The 25,280-nt window shown below is 37.3% G+C and overlaps 1 protein-coding gene across 1 annotated transcript in view; it reads right to left on the reverse strand.

Annotated features, from left to right (window-relative positions):
- The window catches only part of LOC121907457 (glypican-6-like), a 92,597-nt gene extending 78,981 nt beyond the window's left edge, over nucleotides 1-13,616 (reverse strand). The window contains exon 1 of the mRNA XM_042427036.1: nucleotides 13,110-13,616. Within this exon, the coding sequence (XP_042282970.1) occupies nucleotides 13,110-13,260 (151 nt within the window). The 5' untranslated portion in view covers nucleotides 13,261-13,616. The remainder of the gene's footprint in view (nucleotides 1-13,109) is intronic.
- Between the last annotated feature and the right edge of the window lie 11,664 nt (nucleotides 13,617-25,280).

The following is a 25,280-nucleotide window of genomic DNA, read 5'->3' on the forward strand; positions in this document are numbered from 1 at the left end:
AAGTTTTTAGCTTTAAGCCTTTAACAGGTTTTCACCCCATGTCCCATATTTTCCACTGAAAAATAGAACGATATGAGTGTGGTCCATGGGAGCTGCAATGGGTTTTTGGAAACACTTGTGAAAACAAAAATAGTTCTTCAAGTAAAATGTCTCTGCACAGCTTTGGGAGAGCCTTCCTTGTTTATTTACTCCATGAATCTGTGCTGACTGAGCCAAGTCTTATGCAGATGGGGGTTTTGCTTTCTTTTGGCTGCTATGGTGGCAAGTATGATTTCCACCTGAAGCTGTCTATGATCCTGAACAAGCCACACTTTAGCAGCTAAGGGAGAATTATTTCTTACTATTAGCCTTGTATAAAAACTGGCCTTTGGCAAGTCATTTAGTATTAAGAGGACCGTGAGGGTGAAACAAAGAGACTTGTCCCAGTCTAACCTTGCTGTATTAACCCACTCCCTGTCGTCTATTTGTCCAGGGCTAATGGGAAGATGCATAACTTAAGTTTCCATCTAGCCACAGCACAGCACATGTTTAACATGCATATAGAGCAGGCGGTCCCTCTCACATTAACATTTTAATGACAGCAAAACAAGTAACAGATTTCAGATTTCACCAATGTTTACTATGCACCAGCACTATGAAAAATGTAAAGAGTTTTAATGACAGAGGTTTATGCATGCACTCAGTCATTTACTATCACTTATACAAGCTGCCATCATAGGTCGCAATTACTTCATGTAACTCTCATGTCTGTAATCAAATGTACTGTCAGTCAAATCAGCTGGCTTATTGTCACTGCTAGTGAAGCTCTAAAGATATTTAAATTCTACCTTCTTTCTGCTGAGATGTGCTCACATTTTACTATGTAGACCTGCCATTTAATAGTGGTATTTTAGCAATATTTTTTTTTCTTTTCCCCATGGACTACAAACACCCTAAGTTCAGGATTTCTTATGTTCTAAACAATGGTGACCCTTTCCCCATCGTTCACCAGGGTTAAGTAGTTTTCAAATGTAATGCTTCTCCATGTTGGCCTGCTGGCAGCAAGCTGAGGGGATTTGTTTGTGCAATGATACAAACAGAGCAGAATTTGTATTTCTGTTTCTGTCTTAGATATACTTACTGATGTTTATATGTTTCATGTTCATTTTTTTAAATGTCAGGCACTAATGTTAGTTCCGTGTCACTAAGAAAGAGTTGTCTGATTCTGTGTTAATATCGAAACTGCAAGTTTCCCTGTTCCCCCTTTCTATTCCACAATAACAAATGTAGCAAATTACGATTTAAAAACTAATTTTACAGCTACCAAACATATCATGTTGTGATTATCCACTCTAAATACCAGATCAAAGTTGAATTCAAATCAAAACATATTAAGCTGTCTTCTCTCAGGTGACGCAGCCCTGCACCTCAGCCAGCCCAAATTACATTACATACATTTACATACATTTTGTATGTAAATATTCCCACTTTTTTGTGGGAATATTCCCACTTTTTTGATGCTGAATAAAAAGTTTACAACAATATAGAGCATCAGTGCCATATGGTTGTCATGATCAGTCTTGCAGAAGCACACAGGTAAAGCAACTGAAACGTGACAAATTAAAGAGGGAGGGCAATAATAGCTATGATGCAATTGCCAAATACTTATCATGTTCATGTTCTTTGAAGTAAAATCATCACATGACAGTTTTTTTTACATGTTTGTGAGGTTTCTTTCCTGACATTAAATAATCAGTGGCGCTGTCTAGCTAACTAGTTAACATTAACCCTGAGTTCCAAGTCTTTTCACTAACATTTTCTTGTTCAATATTGCTATTAAATGCAATATAATGTTAATACGTCTCACTCAACTATAGTTCTACGTAGTTCACCAACTTGGTTTGGTGCGAACATTAACATTAAAAACAACACATGATTTAATAACACCCCTGCTCTGATCTAATTCATATTTATTTTTAGGCTATTTGGTGGTAAAAAAAAAAAAGAAAAAAGGGTGGCTGTATTTTCATCTTGTTTTTATGTTTGGTTGAAAACGCCCCAAGATTCCCCACTCCTGTAATTTTTATACTGTCCCTTAAATTTTAACTCACTCTCAGTGCTTTGATACTTCATCATCTCCTCTCAGCTAATACCATCCAATGGACACAAACTCCTTTTCATGCACTGCAGCTCACTTCAGTGGTTATATTTAACCCAGCTGCTTTCATTGTTTACATTCAACAGTCATTTTTTCCTCTAATCACAATTTCACTTATACTTCACTTCCTGCCAGCACACTCCAGCTTATTTCAGTACTTAACACTTGAACTGCCATTTTAACAACTTTCAGTGCTTACACATCAGCTCATCCCGACTTTACAAAAAGTCCATTGTGTAGCTAACACACTCAAAACTGTAGGAAGGTGTGCTTGACTGCACAAGACATCTTGGTAACTATTTTGGCTCAAGTGTGCCTGTGCTAAAAGCTCATGGAAAAAAAGCCTCTTAGCAAATTTTTATACTTGCCTGCTGCCTACATGACTTAAGAAATACTTAGATCTGTAATATTCTCTGTCTGTTTTTCCAGTCTATATGAAGACATTATAACCAGTACATCTTTCACAAATTAATATGACACTACTCAACCTTGGAGCAGCTTGGAGAATAAAGTGTCCGAGTTCCTGTGCATACCAGCAAGGTAGACCTACTTTCAGAGGTATTCATCAGTGTACCTGGCCAAAGAGACCCGCAGCATATGTGCTCTGCCATCTGCTGTGTCCCATGCTTCTCCCTGACAAACTTTTTATGGATTCACACTTGAAGCCATACTCAGTACTAATGAGATCAACATTCCTAGCGTCAATGCAGTTTCTTCTTCTATGTCATGTCATTTCATCTCTAAAAGGCAACCGCAAAATAGTCTTTATTTTGGCAGATGTTTCGACAAAGACAATGTTCCTCATGCAGGAACATTTTCTTCTGCTAAATTTCTCTTACTTTCCTCTGTGAGGTTTCCTCGTACGAGAGTTCAACAAGCATCTTTTAAACACACAAAGTTGTTGTAAATCACTCGTTTCAGGCTGTTGTAAGCCACCTGTTCATAAGGAGGTACGTGCATGTGAAATTTAATCATTAGCATAATCAACGCCCCTAAAATTGCCACCTGTTCCGTTCCTTTTGTGGGCAAGTTTGATTCACAAAAATGTTACCAATTGAGTAAAAAAAAAAGAGTTTCACTCTGCAGAGCTCCAAGTCCTGCTGTCGTGTATCAGCAGACAAAATCAAGAGAAATTTAGCAGAGTCAATATCATATTAGAGGACCAGAGACAATTCGACAATATGGATTCACTTTCTAATAAGTCACCCTTTTACAAAGGTTGATAAGCATTAATTGATGGATTTATTAATGGTTAAATCATCTGCTAATGCTTTATTGTACATAAATAAGCCTTTGATAAGAATAACTTTTGGGTTGCCAGGTTGTAGAAAATCCTCCTCAAGCATTACTCTTGCTTTGTCTGTTTATCTCTAAAGTTCATCAGGAAGATCCCTCTGTGTCACCACTTACCTTCTAGAAAAGTATGAGAAAATTGGTGAATATTCTCAATCATAAATCAATCAATTTTCAATCACTCATAAGTTTCGCAAAAAATCTGTCCGTATGCCACGAGGCGCATTGTCACTTCTTTGTCCATTATCAAAAGTCTCAAAACAGGTAAAACTGCATGGAGATAATTGGGATAAAGCCCTTTTATATTTTAAATTTTGCTTTGCTTGCTGTGGCCTGAAATGCCTCAGCTGACATTTGCTTGGGTTTGTTTCAGTTAGCCTAACCCAAACTAAAGGCTGTCCAAGCCTATCCGAGCCTGATCCAATTCCCCTTCCCTTGCCAGATGGAAAGTTGGATCAACCAATCCGACCTGCACCCAAAACACTGCACTCAATTCACATCCAAAATACAGTGCTGCTCATTTCTGTTATCATATAAACATTTTTTATAAAACATCTGTAGTGCCTCCAGCTGCTGGGCTCAAGTGATTCTCAGTGGATATTTTCAGTGACAAATATCTTGCTACAAAGATATGGATTAATGATGCTGGTTGATAGTGATGTCAAGACATATGCAGTGAAAGGCTAACTATGAGTAAATGAACAAATGCATTTGTTGCAAATGAATAAATGTATTAGTCTAACAGCAAGTAAGTAAGTGGGTGGATAGACTGTATGAATAAATTAATATTTAATTATTTTCTGGATCCATGAGCATCACATCTAGAAATAATAGACTGTTAGGATCTCATTACATCTGATCCTAAACAGACGAGGTTAGTTCACTCTTTTCATATAATTGTTAAAAATAAATCAAGAGGTTAGCAGGCAGTTGCTGTACATCACACTTCTATCTAACACCCATCATATTCACTCATATGTCATAAGCTTTCATACAACCAAGGCACTTAATGTACAGTATGTAGTTTGAATGTAGCAGGCTTTCACTTTTTCTCTTTTACCCCTTATGCTTCACTACAACATGTCCTCTGACTGATAACCTTTTCATGAAAACTGCATTTTTTAATATGTATACATGAGGTCATATCCTCAGGTACATGAGAATGCATTCCAATGGATATGAACATCAGTATGGTTCCATAAATCTGTGTATTCCTCAAAGTCTTTCCTTCACACTTTTAATAATGTCTCTAGAGGGTTTTGTGTACAGAATAGCCAAGTTTCTTCCTGAAGTTAGAACTTGCATCAATTAAAATTGAATGACATTATTCCTATCGCATTTTGGGTCATGTCAGAAGTCATAATGAAAGACATGCTCGCTTTTTAAATAACTGTAGGATGCTAATACAGAAGAGTCTATGTCCTTGGCTGAATGAGGACAGGTTCAAGAGGAAATGAATTCTCGCTGACATAAAACAGTCTACAATAAAAGCAGCAGAGTACATGGTATGATGGTATTCTTCATCCTCAGGAGAGTCAGCGTGAAGGAAAAAAAGGACAGGAATAAAGATGTTGGAACAGTTTCATACTGCTAGCAAATATGTCAGTATTTTTTTTTTTTTTAATGTGTCAAGATAGTCCACTGCTACATGCCAAGTGTAAGGCTGTGTGCATGATAAAACAGCCAAGTGTTGACTCGACGGTTTAGTGTTTCATATGGAAATGTTTTTTAAATGTACTTTTAAAAAAACTCTTTCAGGGGAGAAATATAAATGCATAACTGCCCTTTGTCAACTTCTGAACATTTATTTTAAAGATGCTTTGAAGAAACTGTTGTGGAGAAATAGGTTTTTTAGACAATATATTTCGTTTTCAAATTGATCTTTCCCAAGACTGGGCTTCACTGACTGAAATCTGACATAAAACAATGTCTGAGGCTGCAGCTGATACCTTTCGATTCAAAGACACACTTCTAGGTGTTCTAGTGCAGGGGAGATAACCATAAATTAAAAGTGATTGCATTCCACTCGAGCTGAACATATTTTTAGATTAATCATTTACTCAATCTACAGAGAATTAATAAGCAACCATTTTGATAATTGATTAATTGTTTTGGTCTATTTTCCAGCACAAATATTTTATGGTTTCAGCTTATCAAATGTGGAGATTTATCTCCTTTCTTTGTCATATAGTAAACAGACTTATTTGTTGGTTTTGGAGCAATTTGAATATGTCACCTTAAGCTCTGGAAAATTTTGATGGGCATTTTCCCCCAATATCTGACATTTCATTGTCCAAATGTTTTAGTAGAGAAGAATAATCTACAATCAAAATAATCTGTAGTTTCAATCCTACATTATACTGTACATTGAGGCTAAGACTGAATTTATCCCTGTATAAGTCTTTGCCAAGAAGATAAATATACAACAAAAAGTATGATATGTTTGACCTAGAGATTAATAGCTATGGAATATTCATGTGCTATATCCTGCTGCAAGGTGCACCAATATCATTACGGCTAAGATTAATGTATGGATTTCTCTAACACCATGTGCAGCCCATTTAGGAATGACAAGCACCGCATAATCAGCATATGTAGCACTATGTCTGGCTTTGATATTTATTGAGGAGTATGTAATAAAAATCCTTGTGGAGGCATGAGAAGACCAGTGCGGATATTCGATCCATGTGGGCAGCACGCTTAGAAGCCCCTGAGAATGAGAAGTGAGCAGACAAGCCACTCTCTTCTGCGTCAACTTGCTAAGTGGAGCGTGGCAGGGGACTGCACTACAGGTAGAAGCTGGTGGCTGTTTGGAGACCTGGAGGGCCCTGAGACCTGCACTGATCATTACCTTTCACTTAAGCACTTACAGCTTAGCTTACAGACACTGGCCATTATTAGCCCTGATAGCTTGTTACAGTGCAAGTGTCCTCTAGTCAGCAAACTACTTTACTGAGAAGGAGAGGAGACAACTGAGCTGCACAACACAACACAAAGCTCCCCACGGCGGCTTCCTGAGACACACCACACTGAACTTTCCTCAGGAGCAGTGTAAAGTGCAAACATCCTCTCCAGTTGCACATCATGTCTAGTCAGACGTTGTCGACAAGACAGGAGTGGCAGACGTGTGGCTAAAGATAGATCCAACGACAGCAACAAGGCATTCGAGGGGGGCTTTGTTTCACGATGGCTAGGTTTTGACAAGCAGATGAGGCGTCAGGGGGGGAAAAAGTACCAGCTTTACGTCACAGCCAAAAGCCAAAGTCTGATCCTGGTGTCAATGAACAAAAGCACATAGATCCTGAAGATTGTTTTCTGAAAGTCAGTGATCATTTGTGGACAGCTTGAAAAGAGACAAGGAGATTTGTCACTTTCTGGAAACTGTGTAAACAATTCCGAAAATATAAATATTTCATAACAGACAAGATGGTATTTGGTATCAAGTAAGAGATATGTGCCAAACATGTCTGAACAACAACACATCTTATAATCTCACACATCCAGAAGAACATAACTCTGTTGGCATTATGTGGAATTTTCAGGCAAGAAAAACATATGACAAAATAACACCTCTCAATTTATTTAGACTCCTATTTGAGGAAATGAATAATCCCATTTTGAGCTACTTTAAAGTGGTAGTATGGGAACAGAATGATTTTCACTGTATCAATACAATTTTGTTGAAAGAGATTATTTCATCATTACTGATGCACCATAGACGTAACCTACCAACAGGAGGTGAAGGTTTCTATTTTTGTAACAAATCAGGCATGTAGTATGCAGCATATGCACTCTGTATAGTCCCACTACTGGTCAAAAAAGAAAGAAAGAAAGAAAAAAAACAGGATCAGTAACTAGTGGAAGTGTGTTTATGCCAGCTTCTAAAATGAGGAATGAAAAAGCTTGTTCTCAGTGGCTTCAGGTTAGAATTTAATTGGACAGTTGTTGACAAGAACTATTAGATCAAAATAACATCTATTCAATCTCTTGTCGACAATAGGAGCACTCATTCTTTCACATTTCAAATGATTCCTAAACCATTAAACGGCTAGTGCCATGCTGTCTCAGGAGAATCACTTCAATCCATTTCCTTATTTTTCACACTAGATTTATCTCAAATGAGTTTGACAAACATTAATTCTTCATGGCTGTGTTAGCAGCACCATTCCTTTAGTATCCTATATGACAACAGCTGCTTATCAGTGGTATAAACAAAGCACATCAAGCTTACTGTATTTGGCTAAGCTTCAATAACCCACCGTCTGTCTTTCAAGTATTTGTGTTTTCCTTCTTAATGTATTCACAAATTACACTTTGCAAGTAAAGAAACAAGCTTTGTTACCACATTAAAACATTGCAAGTCAACTAAAAATATCTAAATAATGATTGCCTAATACACATAACATGCACTGTAATGTAACAAAACAAACATTGTTAATAGCTGCCGAACTGCCAGCTAAAATCCTGTCTGTGTTGAATGTGTAGACTGTATTCAGATTTCAGTAACTATGGTTTTGGGCAACAGAAAGTTGGATGTAAATCTTGCTGAAGGCCACAAACAAAATAAACAGAAAGCTTTGGCCACAGACAGGATTAAGGTTTAGAAATATCATCCAGAAAGTACTTTTGCTGTTAAAAAAAAAAAAAAAGTAACCCTGAAGACATGAGTTTCCCTCCTTCCTAAAGATACCCAAACACATCAATATTCACATCTGAATATATCTCCCCTTTGGCAGCTGGAACATTGCATTTCCAGACTTGTAGAGTAAAATAACTCAATAATGCTAATTTGCATTGCTCTATTGAGACGATCATGGGCAATTCCAGTTCTATATTGCATTTTAACAAATTAAATGGACTGTATTGGGAATATACATTAACTAACAGGACTACTGTGAACATCTGCTGATAATAAATCAAATGAAACATACACTGTAGGTTCACCTGTCCCTGTCATATAAAGATCTTTCATTATAATGGAGCCCTATACATTGCAGCCTCAAAATGACACCTCTCTGACACGTGTCAATGAAAACTGCATATTATAAGCTTCACAATGATAGAGTTTAAAGCCTGAAAACTTAGTTTCAGATGTCTCTATGACATTAAATATTTATGACTAAATAAGCAACAATAAAAGTTAAAGTTAGGCAAAATATTCCATTATAGTTAATTATTTATGAGGAGCTTGACACTCAAAAACACAGCCTGCCTGATCAGATTTTTCCAGTCCTGGCAACATAAGCAAATAACCCCACAACTGTCATTGAGATTTTGATTGAAATGTTACTCATTGGTGCGCAGAAATATGCGACATCACCTTTTTCCAACTCAGCCAAGCCCACTTCAAACCAGTGAGAAAAGCAAGGACAAAACCATGAGTACAGAAATCTCTCGGGGAAAAAAATAACAACTCTTCAAACTTTGGCAGAAAATTGTGTGATCATGTCAGCCCACATCCCTGCTAGTAAGAGAGTGACTAAGAAAATAGGTTTTCAAGGCCTTTAATGTAGGACTACTGTGTTGGATAGCATTAGATTGTGCAGTGTACCTAAAACACCTTTCCAATTCATACAATGTCACATAAAACTTTATTCAAAGGTAATTATATCTCATCAATTTAAAGTGAAAACAGAGAGAAATAATAATCAAGCGGCTTCGGTTTTTTGATGTGCTCTGAGTGAATGCCATTGTTTTGTTCTGCTCCCTATGCTGCAACCCTAAAAACACTTGCAGGACACAATGTTTCTTACAGCTCTCAGAGGGAACACCCGCAGAGAGAGCCCATCATGAGGCCATTTTGGCATTCATGAGCATGATTGATGACACAGAGATGGAGGCAGCGTTTGAGAAATCCCCTCTGCCGCAGGAAAAACGATGATTTGTTTGGATTCTTCTTCCCTGATAGTGCCCCCCTCTGCTTCGCAGTGGGACACATTCACATTACATTATATAGCAGAAGGCAGCCACAAATACTGGTGCTACCATATACAAATTCAGACAATAACTGCCATTCCCAAAAAGTCCAATTATCTGCAATTTTATCAGAATTACTGTAAATGTAAAAGCATAAAGACACCATAAACATAAACATCAAATTTCTATGGACTTCACTCCCGGATCTATCTCCACATGTGTGACTGACAGGAAGGTCACAATGATCTGACAATATGTCACAGCAAAACTGGCGTATGCTGCAGGGGGGAAAACAAAGTCACCTGGCCATTCCCTCTGCAGGCTCTCCCGTTTAGCCCTTTTTAATCCTCTCCATCCCATTACATGACAGTGGAGAAACTGTGCACATTACACGCTTCAGCTCATTTGCCTCGTTATGCAAGCAGCCAAGGACCACATAAAATATCAGCACCATTATTTCTGTTCCGTGTCCACCTCATGGCTGGGAGTCAACAGAGATGGACGTCAAATGATACCATAGCATATGACATGCTATGAAGTTCCATTGAATCTAGCAGTCTGCTATATGAGTCACTTTCCATATCTCCCCATCTAGTCTCAGACTCCACTGAGTGGAAACTGAGACAGCAGGAGCAAGACTGAGGGCAGGTCTGGTCTTTAACTAGAGCAATGAAGAATTGGATTTAGCTTACAGTCTTACTAAATACATACTATGAAAGTCTGCTGTGCAGAGAGGGAGAAACTCGGGGCATTTTCAGATGTGCCGACACTCCGAGACTATTAGAGCAATCCACAAGTTCGTGCCCCCATGGTTTAGAATACTTTCACCACGTAGCCGCTGACAGCCTCCAGCCTGAAGGTCAGCAGGCAGAGTCACTGCCAAAGTCTTGCAGAATTACTGTACCAGTGGAGCCTTTAAGCTTTGGATCATAACAACATTTCTGTCAATAACACTGACTCCACTGCTGTCATTCCACCTGACCTGATTCCTTCTGTTTGACCAAACACAACAGCAAAACTCTGGGATTCCAAGATCTTCAGATTTTGCTCTGTAAAAACATGCTGAAGCTGTGATTGATCATTGTAAATGGTGATGAGAACATTACTCTTGCAATAATATACAGCTGTTATTTCTCCATTATGTTTGTAATGGTCATAATGAATACCTTATAATGGCCAAAAAAAAACACTTGATCATAATGGGAAAGGTATCAAGTAATTTAAAAAAACAGTAAAATCTGAAAAGGCAAATAGGATATAATGGAAATAAATAGTATTCATTAACATAGTTATGATTAAAACTTTGGATAAGATCATTGGAATCATAAAGTCATAAAATGTGCCATATATGTAAGAGAAACCTTGCATTTTCTGTCTTATTTGCTGTCTAACATGATCTCTAAGGCATCTTACATCAAAAGCAGCAAGAGCACACACAATCGTCTGTCACTACAATTTAATGTTGAAGGCTGTCAGATGATGACTAAGATTTCAAGGAATCAAATCGCAAAGCGCAGTCATTAAACGCGAATCGTTACATTGAAGGAGTGAAAAGCATCATTTGTAGACGGGGACCAGTAACCAGTGAAGGCTGCCATTTGCCCAAATCATCAGTGAGTTAATAGAGTGTGATGGCAGCTGTAAGCCTGACAGAAACAATAAGCTACACAGGCAGCTTTAAGAGCTGCTCTTCACAGAGTCCCACAAGGACTAACTAATCTACAAGTCCTGGAATATTAACTCCAAGGTAATGTCGTCAGTGAAGATGCTCCCTAGCTGCCACGCATACACTCTTAACCCCTTCATTGAAACCTGCTAAACAGCTTATACTAAAAACCTGCTATGTGCAAATATATAGTCCATACAAATCACTGTGTGCAGTCTTTATGCCGTGTTAGAAAAACCCCTGAAAAAAGTACATCATAAGGCATTATCATCTTTTTTTCTTTGACAGATACTGCAGCTATAATCAGTAATTGTATTAAGATAGAGTAATATAGTGTGTAAAATAACAAAATATTAAACAAAAGCAACAATTTTCAATAAAAATAGTATAAAAATCAAAATCACGTCAGCTCAGTCAGGCCAACATAATGTGAATCTCCAAAGATTAACAAATTAAAGATGGAAGCTCTCTATAGAGAATATATGCTGTATTTCCACTTCTTATACTTTTAAATTAACTTTTAAATAAAGATGTTTCCACTTCCACTTTAGCCATGAATTGGCTCAGCTCTTAATGATATTTGCAAGAGTGAGAGGCACGTAAATCGCAAGCCTGGAGGGCAAGTCCATGTGAATGGGCACATGTGAATCTGCTGAGGTGTTGATAATGCCTTGTCTCTCCAGCAGACATGTATGACTCATTCAAAGACCAGATCAAAAGCCGTTTATTCAGGGTGACATCATTCAGAGATGAGAGAGACTGAATTTCTCACTCATTTGGTAGATTAGTTGTGATGTCAGGGACATGGATTCAAAGGATTTAATCAGTTCGTTATTCAACCCATCTCTGAACAGGTGTGCCTGTTATCAAATATGCAGCCTTTTGCATGTGCCAGATTTCCTGCTTTATAGAAAGAATACCTGGCCCTGAAGCATAATAATGATTTCCTGGAGTGAAAACTCAGCTCAGATAATATGGAGAAAATATATGTGTATATACAATATATGCATACATCGTCTATAATTACTTTTCTTCAGATGTAGACATATATACATTAATAATATAGCACTATGCTAATATGTGACCAGAAAAAAATCCAGTGAAATTACAAAACTGAACTAACACTAATTCTGTACCACTTAATAATTGATTAACTGTCAGTTAAATAGGCGTATTATTGCTGTAAAACACACTTTACAGGATTCATTTTATTGGTATCATATGATTAACTATATATTTAAAGTACATCTAAGTGTTTTAAAAGTGGTATTTAAAAGACCTTATTTCAGTGTCCAAGCCTTGACAACCACTATGCAATCCAGCATTATTAAAGCAGCATAATTTGCATGTATGACCCTACCTTTCACTGCTACAGGATTTACTTAAGAGAGACCAGCAGTTCCACTTCACCCTATCACTTGATTTTCGCAGGACAGGAGTTAATCTGCAGAGTTGACCATTCATTATCTCTGCTTGGTTAGCACAGTCGGAGACCACTTCTGGCAACATGCAAATAGATCTTACCACAGCTGCCTTGGGGGACTCTTTTTTACATTCAGTATTGATGCTTTCTGATACCAAATTGTTATCGCGGCATGGATGGGCTATATATTCAGTAAACCAGCTCACATGGGTTCAGGCGTTTTAAATCAGGTTTCCTGATTACAGCAGGCCTGTCACTTCATTGGTGCAGGCTCTGCAGGAGACTGCTCCAGATGTTGCTCGCTCCTTAGTCAAGTCAATTAGGAGCATTTGGCATCCCTTCGTGTGAGGTTTAAAACTTTGGTTAGTTAGACTCGCAGCAACTTCACTTGAGTGACAGGTGGCTGAGGAGCTGTGTGACATATTAGTGATGTGTTGCATCTGCAGTCAGGCTACCCCTGCGGCATTTAACACCTACAATGATAATAGGGATACATTTGCATCATAATTGAGTTGCAATGGGATATTAGGCTATAATGTCTAACTTCTACACCCACAGCTGATACAGATGTGTTTATTTCACCACAGTTCGTGTTTATTCCCGAGGCTATGACGCTGTATTTCGCAGGTCGTGAGCCCATATTGACGGGTCGCACTGACTGAGTCCAGCCTTACCTGGGATCTCCTGAACAGGAACATGTGCGAAGCTGAAGCCTTTCCCGATGCAAGCCTCTCTCACCTCGCTGCAGTTCCGTGCTTTAAAATCTGCTCTCGCTGCAACAGACAGCACGGAAAAAGTGCAAATGATGGTCTCTAGTCTGAGCATTGTTCACTTGTTTGAAGATCCTTATTGTTAAATGTTCTCTGCAGTATCCCGCTTGGTTTAAAAAAAAAAAAAAAAAAAAAAAAAACAACTCCCCTGCAATAGATCCGCAGGTAGTACTTAATGACTGGGCGTTTAATGGTTGCAACTCAATTATTACGGCGTGTTAGTGTCTACCAACACATTTCCTGAAGGAAAACGGGTTTATATCGCAACCGAGAATGATTAAAAGTCCCCCGGCGCCGCAGTAAAGAGGACTGCGAGTGTTGAGGTGCCACATGAATCCAGGCAGCGCGTTTCCCGGCGTGTTGACTCAACTTCGCTCAGCAGACGGAGCCCCTGGTCGCTGTGTTGAAGTGGAAATGCCGTGTGTGGAGGGGAGCGCGTTGTGTTCAGATCAGATGCATTGGCAAAGGCAGAGAAGGATACAAAACATGGACTGGAATACAGTCTCATCCAGTTAGTGAGTGCTGCCTGCAGGCCAAACACCTACCAGTGGAAATAAATGAATTATATGTGGGCAGGTGAACTGTGGAGTATAAAATGAAATACGATAAAAAACATCATGTGGTACGGCCCCGTGGGAATATTTGGGAGTATTAGTAATATAATATAACTATCCCTATTACATCTATTCGCTATGCTATATTACTTTTATCAGGGGATATTTATGATTAAGTGTTATACATTGACGTAAGATTAATATTATTCTTGATTTACCTTCTGTGTCTATATGATTTAAAACAATTAACCATGCTTTTTTTTTTACACCTATATCGTGATGAAACTGCTGATTTTGTTGAACCAGAAAATGTGCATTTAATTTTTTTTTTTCCACATTCATTTGACACCAAAAGGAAATATCATCAACACAGTATCAAACTGTATTAAGTCGAGGATGTAAAGGATGTGATAAAGAACAGAAGGCAAGCTTTCATGGCATTATTGATTTTGGAACAGCTTGATCCTTGGGTAGCTCAACAGTGGATTAACATGGCTGCCATCACCGTGCAAAGGAATCCTATTGGTATGGGATACCACATTTTGTGCAGGTGAGTTAACGTGACATTGACTGCACTGCGAGATTGTGGATCACATATCCAAATCCACAGGTGCAGGTGCAGGTTTAGGAGGAAAATAGTGTGACAGGTTTTCCTTTTTGTGACTACAGGGGAACCTTTATTCTGCTTTTATGAGGGTAATATTGTATTGATTTTTGGAAAGACAGTCATTGTTGTAGGGTTATTTTTAAATTACTTGTGTATGTTCATGATGTTTCAAGGTCCTTTGACAGGTCAAATGAGCAGCTCTGTATTTGCCTCACAGACACATGAAAAGATGCCAATGATTCTGACTTAAAACATATATAAATAGTGTCTTCGCTTGATCACTCAAATGTACCATTGCTGTCATAGGCATCACATATTCAGAATCCTTGTTGGCCACTGCTCTGGCATTAAGATAAACACTTCAAAAGGACACTACATGCATGAATCAGTAAACACGTATATGAACCAAACTTACTCCCCCACATATCTCTGTCTCTTGGTTGATGTGTTTTTTCATGTGCACAGTGCACTTTAAAGGTTTCTGTATGCATGTGTGTGTTCACTGCTGCCTGTGTGTGTCATAATGTACGTATTTGCCATTTTCAGATACAGTGAATTGCAAAGACATGTTGTTTTTTTCTGCAGAACAGCTCTTTTGGGGTTTCCAGGCACTACAACACCAGCTAGAGATGTAGTCCCTTTTGTATGTTCTGAGTTTATCTTGGTGTCTCTTTCCAGCTGGTTGTACCAGTACACCTCCACAACAGGATGTAAACAATAGTCAGACACAGACTCATGTGGAGTTAAAAGGCGGGGAGCTGAAGAGTCATTAAAATTGAGTTTCATTGTCTTGGCAAAAGCACAACACTATGCTACTTGACAAAACAGTAAACACGGCTGCCATCAAGGTGACTAAACACACGGAAACATTCTTTGAGCTGTGACACAAACAGCTAGTCAAGACTCAAGACTGAGAAATAACACATCCAATGATTAAACAGTCATTGTGTGGGAACTTCCCGCTGGCAGTAGCTGCATGAATCAGAGCGAGTACCTAGGACAGTTCCTTCACAACTGACAGCTGATCAGCACCTTGGAGAGCAGCACATCCTTACCAGGTAAACCACCTCATCTGGCTCCTTCCAGAGGCGCTTTGATTCTCCATCATGGTCCGGCAAGTATCACCGCAGTTAAGATCCCTAACTGTCAGCTGATGATCAGTCTTCAATTGATGGTTAATGATGGTGATCTTGTAATGATGCTGGCTGGAAGAACAGCTTATATGTTAGAGTGAGAGTGGAGAAATAAACCAATGTTCTTTTTTTCAGAAAAGCTCAGAGGGATTTACATTTTTTGATGGATCAAAAAATTGAATGGATTGATAAATTGAAAATTTAGATAAACTGTCACACCGAGATCACCTGATCTCAACCCCTCCTTGGAGCCAAGACAACGGAAACATGTAAATTACTGAACATTTGAATGCAAGTATAAATATTCTATACCTGACTGGCATCCTAATGGGCTTAGATTTCACCCCTACACCAACTGAATGTCTCCACCTACAACATCTGCTCACTCCTCCTGTGGATGAGAAAAAGCCACGTTTATTCAAGACAAAAAACAAGGTGTTAGAGTTGGAGTTGTGGATGATATCATCATCTAATGAAACCAGAACATCATGTTTCAGCAGAAAATGCCACATCAGTGAGACTCCAAACTTCTATTGCTGTTTGATATCCTGGAATATATTCACAGACAAAAAAAGAGGACATGTGACATACTCATCTGATTCTAATGGCATATACAGCACTGAACATACTTGACTTAAAGAATGAAAGAACACAGTTCTCTGAATGTATGGGGACAAAATGACGCAGAAGAACTCAGTGTCTTCACCCAACCCTTAAAGTATAGATTCACAATTTTCAAGTCTGTTTTAAAACAACAGGCATCCATATGAACATTGAAATAATTAGTCTAATCAAGTAGATATCTTCCAAAGTTGAAGTCTTTATGTAGAAAAGTCCACCTTTGTGTTTCCCTGTTGAGCAGCGGTGGAAGTATTAAAAAATAGGGACATTTGTCCTAAAAGGGCTGAAATTTGTACAAAACAATTGTACTAAAAGGCTGTAAAAAGTCAGCTTATCCGTGTTGATCCCTTAATTATTGGTTATGGAGTGAAAACCTGCTGTATTGTTCTCCCATCTTACATTAGTCCTGAATCCAAGGTTCAACAGCCTGAATCTCCTAGAGAGCTGTGTGCAAAGGAGGCTGTGTAATTGTAAGTATAATTTTTCAATCATTCGTGGTTCACCCTTTTTTCTGCTAGTCTAAAGGTATTTTTCTGAAATCTATTCAACACCAATACAAAGAGACATGGCAATTCCTAGAACCTGAAGATGATCATTATTTTCAGAATCTTGTGTCAGATTATGAACAGTCAGTTCAGCTATTTGAACAAAATGACCGTTGCTGTTATTCACACAAGTAAGAGGTCATTTATCAAGGAAAAAGCTTAAAGCCATGTAAACAAATACTTTGAAAATACTGTCATTTCATCAGGCAGTGAAATTTATTTGTTTAAAATAGGCTTGAGATAAAGATATAATGCATCTCAAGAGGTGTCCAGGTTAAATAAAGATAGAATAAGTTAAAAGATACATATGTATATATATATATAACACTTGGAACTTCACAATGCAGACATTGGTTTCTTTATTTTGAATTTTTCTTTCGCTATTTCAGGGTAGAATTGAATAGAATTAGATAACTGTTTTATAGACAATAATATGTGCTTCCTTTTTCATAATATCTTCATCGTTATGGGCAAAATATTGTTGAAGTATTATATCCTGAGCTACCTTTAGATTTCTGGCCCTGGAGATCATTCATAAAAGATAAGACTATGGGGCAGAGAGCTAAGCAATAAACAACTGTAGCCATAAAAAATTATATATGTAAGTAATATAAAACCTGTTTTCAATTGAAAACAAACTCTGTGAACCTCCTACTAAACGTCCAATCCAAAAATACTTTTTAAAGATTAAAATATATTTTTCAATCTCACTCTGAAGTAGTGAAAATGACAGAACAACACAACAAACCAACCCACTCTGAACTGGGAGCCACTGAACAGTCAGTTGTAAATTCTAATATAATATATATATTCCTTCAAATATTTTATGCAGTGAACTCTTCAACCTGCCAAACCGCTACATCCCTCACTGGGGGACGCTGAACATTTATGAACTGGGAAATAAGTGAATATGAAAAAGTTTTAGTGTTTGCATTTGTTTTGTTTTGTTTTTTTCTATCAGTCTCCTAAAAAAAATCTTGTTTGATGTCTATTTTTTTCTTGCATTTTCTGGCATTGAACATTTGAAATGTTTCCTTGGAGAGATAGTCTGTATCAGTCTATATCTTTTTGCGACTGTGTCTCCATTCAGATCTCTCTGAGATGTGAAAACAGGCTTTCGCATGAGTAGTCTGGAGCTGTGGGGGGACATAACATCTCCTGCTGCACTGAACAGATGCTCAGAGGACAGGGACTGTTAATCCACTCCCAGTGAAACACGCTGCTGTGTTTCAACAGAGCAGGGAGGCAGACCCACAGAGACAGAAATAAACAAACACAGGCTTCACCAATGCTGAATTAGTAATCCAAATAAATTGGCAGTTCTTGAGATAAAGGGGTTACCCAGTCACCAAACCCCTGACTGTGTGAATCACTCCCAAGCCTCACCTGGAGTGAGCACCAGTGTCTTTACTTCAAGTGAGATTCACTTAGGTTTCATTAAACCACTTGTAGAGCTCTTCTTGAATTGTTGTTCCCCGAAGCTCCATCTGAGACCACTTCACTCTCAGCATCCTGGGAGCATGAGGCTCAACAGTACAACATACACAAAATAACAGTGTAAACACACTAATTTAGTCTTATTCTGACTCACCAATGTGTCTAAAACACACAAAATACAAGATGTCATCAATGAGTTTTCATTACTCACAATTTGCAAATTATGTTGTTTTAGAAAAATACTGTACGAAGCAGAATCATCTTCTCTCCATCCCTCCATCCATCCATTTGTTTATTTTAATAAGGTATCTCACACATACATAATATATAATATAATATGATATGATATGATATGATATGATATGATATGATATGATATGATATGATATGATATGATATGATATGATATAATATGATATGATATGATATAATATAATAATATAATATAATATAATATAATATAATATAATATAATATAATATAATATAATATAATATAATATATAATATAATATAATATTATATTATATTATATTATATAATATATTATTATATTATATTATATTATATATTATATTATATTATTATTGTTATTATTATTATTATTATTATTATTATTATCAGTATTAACAGTATTCCTGGAGGGATAACAAGATTCATAAAAAACTGAAAACTAATACACATTTATTTTAATTACTTAACAAAATGATCACATTGAATAACAGATGCAAAGTTAATTGCTGTCACCTGAAGTCAAGTGATTCTAATTAAATCTGTCTAAACTTTCACTGAGGGATTCCTTATTGCATAATTCACTGTACAGACTCTCCATAGAGGAGTAATAATCTATTATTGTCTGATTTTTATGATTTGATTTCCAAAAAGTACAGGTTGGGACAAAGAAATTAAGATATTTTACAGACCTTGATTATAAAAACCATAATGAAGTGGAGGAAATATGTGGAGGGCACAAGACCTGTGATAATATTAGGCTGTTCCTCATATGATGGATGGCTGTGCAAAGATGAAACTTATCATCAAGGACCAAATAACAACTTTAAAAATACCTACAAACCTAAAATACACTATTGATTGGAAGAAAGTCAAGCCAGTCCATGTGTATCTTCTTTTCTGGGCTTTGTGGTGAACCTTTATTCCTGTCATAATTATGTAAGAAGACACTCTCCTAAAGGCATAAAACCAGTACAGCCCAGCAAACAAAGAGCACGGTAACTACTGTAAAGCATGATATGAGGCTGCTTCTCTTCAGCGAGCACATACTGTACGCTGCTTATTGATATGAAATGCAAAATAACATGCTATCATGAATGAAAGGTGTCAGGGGTTACCTTATCTTCATTCATATGAAGAAGACTGAAAAATGAAAGAGACACCTGAAGCAGTTATAACTGATACAGTAGGAAAGACATCTATTTCAATTAAGCTCTATAGTAATGCAGATGAATACATCTTTTTTTTTTTAAATCTTTCATTACATGGCTGTGATGAAACTGCTGTATAGTAGCATTGTCTGTATTGTATATATGTTAATGCTGCTGAAATACACTAGTCATTATAGAAAGACCAACACAATCCAGTACAAGAATAATACTTGTGCACTCTAAGGTGGTTTATTAATTCTCCAAGAGTCAATTCTTCTGACTCGTAATGATGCAGATAAAATATTACATTTATACCTGGCAACACCTTACTGGCAGATATGAACGTCTGAAAATCAAGGCATGTGCGATAAAATCTCTTATAGTATCATCACTCCTCTCTCTGGTGTGTCTTGCTCTTTACACAAGCTTCACCAATGAAGCTTTTGTGTAAAGCATGGCCATAGAGGTCCCACACATTCTCCACAAGCCTGAGGCAAGAGAAGATGCTGAATATATTTTCACTGCTCATTCTTCATCACCTCACCAACTGTTCATTGCATTAGAAACAAACATGACTTTGGGGCATGTCACAGGCTGACTATGAGAAATGAATCTATTATATAATAAAAAAAACAATCAACAGTTACAGTATGCAAATACAGCAAACAACAAAACAAATTGTCCCTGTGATAAATCCCGCATTTGCTCTAATCGACTGTAGCTCAGCCCAGTTCATGCAGTACCAAAACGAAAATGTTCTCCAGTTTCACAAACATTTGAAATTCAGACATTTACAAAATGTTCAGCTTTAAATCATTATCTTTTCCAGTCTTGTGCGATGCTAATATCAAATTCCTTCCTCCCTGGGGCTTGCTGACTTAGAAAATTAATTAGCATTCTTGTAACATTGGGTTGCAGACCAATCTGAAAGGAATTCCACCTGACAGAGCTTGCAAACACTAGCAAACAGCCAGGGTAAAGCAATAAAGCTGGGTAGATTAGCACATAAAGATAAGTGTGCTGTCATTAGACCTGACCATTTCAATGATTTTATCTCTTGTCTGATGGCCTTGGCTGCCCCAGTCTAGTCTGGAGTCTTTTATGGGTAGTGGCGTTTAAAGACCACAGTTTGTTTCAAGTACAAACACTTGGTTGGTCATAATTAAGAACTTCCCATTATGTTGCTGCAGATTATATCAGAAGATTGATTTCTAAAACATCTGTTGTATTTAACTAATTTAAATTTAACAATGAGAAATACATCTCTCTAATTATTTCTACATGCAGGATAGTGACTCAGTATCATGCATAAGTCTGCAGAAGAACATGCACAGGTTATTTTAAAATACTGCAGGCAACAAATATACATGAATTAAATCATCCATTATCCATTAACCTGCTTTTCAGCTTTAATATCAACGCCTGCAATTTATGCTACCCTCCATTTCCTGGGATTGGCATATGAGTTAAAAAAGTTTTCAAACCAGCGACTTGTTATTTCATATCTGAATCTGGATCTTCATGGGATTTCTTCATGCTACTGATGTTCAGCAATACAGATTTAATATGCAGTGCAATCCTTCAAGCTTTGCCCCTTCCCTCCTCCCAGGGCATCTAATGCAGCATAATGAATCAGTGGCAGATACTCTTAGATGAAGCCTGTGTCAACGTCAATGCAATGGATATACTGTATAAAATTTTCATAAATGATCCAAAACATGCTGTGCATTTGTATACCGATGCGATCCTTGTTCTAAATGTCAGGTGAATTTTCAATGTTATGTACTGAGCTGACTAATTACTTAATGTCATTTGCTCAGAGAAACTACAATAAATGCCACATAACATAAAAATGATTGTGTAGCTCCACACTCGCACACAAATGTCAATATAATAAATGCATATAATCAATAGGCTTGAGGGCAAGATGAGGTTTCCTTCTTTTCTCATTCACATCTTCATCTGGTCATAATTGCCTTATATTATACAATAAGTACTCAATGTTCTGAAATACAGAATATAAGGCACTTTGTGTTTGTTTAGGGAAACAAACACTCAAACTAGACTGAAAAATCAGTTTTGGTTTTCAGGCATTATGGCCTATTTAAATTTTATTTAAATAGAAAAACTAACCTATTACTGCTGTCAAACCTTAAAACAACAAACATTTCCAACAAACCAAGCCACCTTTTTGTTTAAATACCTCATATTATTACAAAATATTGATTGATGTGATAAGACTCTTTGTTTTATTTATTCATTTAAAGTGGCAGATCAATACAATAGATGTGAGAAGTTGATCAGGGATCAACTTTTTCTCATAAGGGCATTAGGATGTAATATTTGGAGTTATTACAATAAACACATCTTCCAACAACTGTGATCAAAAACTTTAAAGCAGACTCTCTGAAGCTTAAGCTTCATTCTTTTCTAAATGTCTGGGATCTGGCACCACACATCACCCAGACAACCCAGCTGTACTGGAGGCAACATTCGGCTGGTTACTCCAGTTTTTCTTTCAGCACAGTAGACTGACATTCATCATGACTGTGCCGTCATGAACAGGAGCAGGATGGATCAATACAACCCAGTTAGAAACACAGTATCTCTCGGATCAAAGGCCTACTCTGTTCTTAGGAATCTGACTACTAGACAACACGTTAATAAAGAACCCAGTTGTTCTAGTGACAGCAGTATCCCATCCTTTGACAGTCCTCCGCTGCCACTCCCAGAATACCAACGGCATTTCATTGTTATAGCCCTTATGCAATCAATTTCAATCTAAGAATGGTGGTCAATCACTCTCCAGTGTTGGACACACAGAGCCTGCAAATGAGTGTGAGATAGGCTTGACAAAGCTCCTGGAGTCCGACACCTCTTTGCTGTCTGAGGCGTGTTGTGCTGGGCTGAGCAGACTATAGCACTGGGGGTTGTAAACAACACAGCTGGGACAAACAAACCAAATCCTGACACTCCTTGGCTCCTCTCTGGTTTAATCCTTCGCTAGTTCTGCATCTGCCAGAAACCATAATGATTTGGACTATTCTCTGCGCCTGGAAGATGTTCTGAAAATATATTGCAAGTCAAATTACCTGTGGGAATCAGTAAGACACAACACACCTGATGGCTTATAAACACAGATAAGGCAAGATGGATGGGAACAGAGATGGAGCGCTGAGATCCAAACTATGCTATTACTGAAACGTCCAAGTTAACACACTGATAGCGTTGTGTTTCTTTGTTGGAGAGAGCACAGGCATGTTTTTGAAAAAGCAGAGACCGGATAGAAAAAAAAGTGGAAAACAGCATGTGTGCATGTATTTGTGTTTGTGTGTTCATGGGGTGGGGTTTCATTTTTGTCACCAAGGTCAGCGAGGTAGTTTCCAAAACAAAAATCAGAAAATAAAGCCATCAAGGAATTTCTTTGAAAATGATTCTTTAATTCAATTTAAATTCACTTTTTGTGCATATTTTCATTTGTACATCATCGTCCACTAATGATGCATTGCAAGGATCTTTTTCTCATTAGAGTATTAGGATGTAATAAACAAACTGATATTAAACTATTTTAAATCTTTCACCAGCTCTGATGTTATCAAAACTTTAAAGCAGACTGATGATGATGTCTTTTTAGAGAGCATGTGTACATTGTTGTATGAGTGATTGTGTGTTTGTGTGTGTCTAGAGGGGTTGGGGTTCATTTTTGTCCAAACATGTATTTTATACCCCAACAATCAAGACCGGCCCATCACAAGCATTTACTTACCTCTGTTAACGGCACTGTTTTAACTGAAGCTGAACACTTGAATTTATTGTTTCTTTATGAGAAACATTTATGATGGTCAATCAAAAGGTCTCCTGTAATTGAAACTGAATGTCGTATTAGAAAACAAAAAAAGTGGTTCCATCTATCAACAATATTATTTTCTTTCATTTTTGAAGTCAAACTGCATATGTGCTTGAAGTTTAAGATTAAAATTCAGATCCAAAGATATATCTACATTTTCACTGGGGACAACTTCACTCTATTGTCAGAGGGCGACAGCATCTTTCTTTCCTTTGCAAGAATCGTCATAAAAAATATAATTGTCTACCTTTCTGTGCCTCAACAAAGGCCACCATTGAAAACTTGATTGCATATTTCACAGACACACCAGCAAGAGAATTTTGTGTACGTTGTTGTAACCCATGGCACTGCATCAAACTGTTTTGACATACACTGACTACACACTAACTTTGATGAAAAGAAAGAAAAGTTTCCACTTCCGTATGACTTACACTCATTTATTTTCAGAGCAAATGCAGACGAGTTTCACTTTTCTGTCATAATGTCATAATATTGATGCATGTTGCAACGTCAAAGTATTTCTACTTCACTTGTGGGCCTGTTATAGGTTGAGGTTGTGTGTGTGCCTCATTGGGTGTGATGGCCCAAGAAAGAATTTTACATGCATCAGATTAATAATTAGTCAAGAATGTCACAGGATATTTCAAAGATACACTTGAACATTTCCTAGTTTCAGGTGAAAAAAATATGCCATCTAGCACACCCCAAAAACAAATCAAAAAGCTGTGAACAAGTCCAGAAGGGCTGTGAATCTTCTTCTGATTAAAGTGCATTTTCATCAAGGAAGTGACACGCTCTGAGAATTCACCACCAGTATGCAAGGGTCCAGGCACCTTGGGGACCCCAAGTCTAATTTCCTTCAAACCTAAAAGGCAGATAATAGTGCTGATCTGACAGCCAGCCAATTCCCAGCTTCCCTCATCAAGAATATATTCAATTTCAAACATCAAACTGCTTGCAACAAAAATGAAAAAAAAAAATACTCCTTTGAATGAATGGGAAGTTGGATGTGGGGAGAAACCCTTAAGGAATCACTCTTGACAACTTTGAAACACTATCAGCTTCAGTGTCTTGATCTTATGTATAATCCAAATTATTAATTAGATGGACAATTCAGGCTATATTTATTTGTGTTCATGGAAATTTTGTTTTATAGAATAATGTTTCATTTGGAGGTCATAAAACTTATGAAGGCTTGGACAGAATGCAAAATATTAGTAATTAGATTTCTGGTATATAGTATAGTGTAAGGCGAAAAGTATTGCTGTAATCATGTGCTGTGGTACTCTTTCAACTGACATATCTGCCTTTGGCTAAACCCCGTTACATGTACATCAAAGTGCAAGATTCAGTATAATGAATATACAACGTATGTTGTCAAGCATGACATTTACATTTAAGAGTTTCTTAACTTTCCCTGCTTTTTCAGGAGAGCACATTATAGAGCTCATTGCTCCCCACAGCCATACATTAAGCTTAACCCTGCAGTAACTCAAGTTAGTTAACTCTCAGTATTTGCTCCATTTATGGTTATGTTTAGGCAAATAAGTACTTGTTGTGGTTAGTGAAACATCTTTGCCATGGCAAGTAGTATGATTAATGAGTAGTTAAGGTGAGGCAACTAAACCACTTGGTTAAGGTATCATGGTTAAATATAAAAAAGTCAAAGGTGAATATACATATATATTCATATATAACCACTGCTATTGCAAATTAGAGTTGAATTCTTTAATACGGTAGTTGAAATCAATGCTGGTGCAGTCAAAAATAAGAAATGATGTAACTCAAGGGCAAGAAGATAATAGAATTAAAAAGTAAATGGTACATTAATCAAACTCCATCTATGGCCAAGAAATTGCATCAGCAATAGACAGATTTCTGGCAGTTTACAGTGGCCTGTAATTGAAATAAATAAGCCAGTCAGTAAGCCAGCTAATTAAAGAAGAGAAT

This window comes from Thunnus maccoyii, chromosome 11 (genome assembly GCF_910596095.1).
Source record: "Thunnus maccoyii chromosome 11, fThuMac1.1, whole genome shotgun sequence".
NCBI lineage: Eukaryota > Metazoa > Chordata > Actinopteri > Scombriformes > Scombridae > Thunnus > Thunnus maccoyii.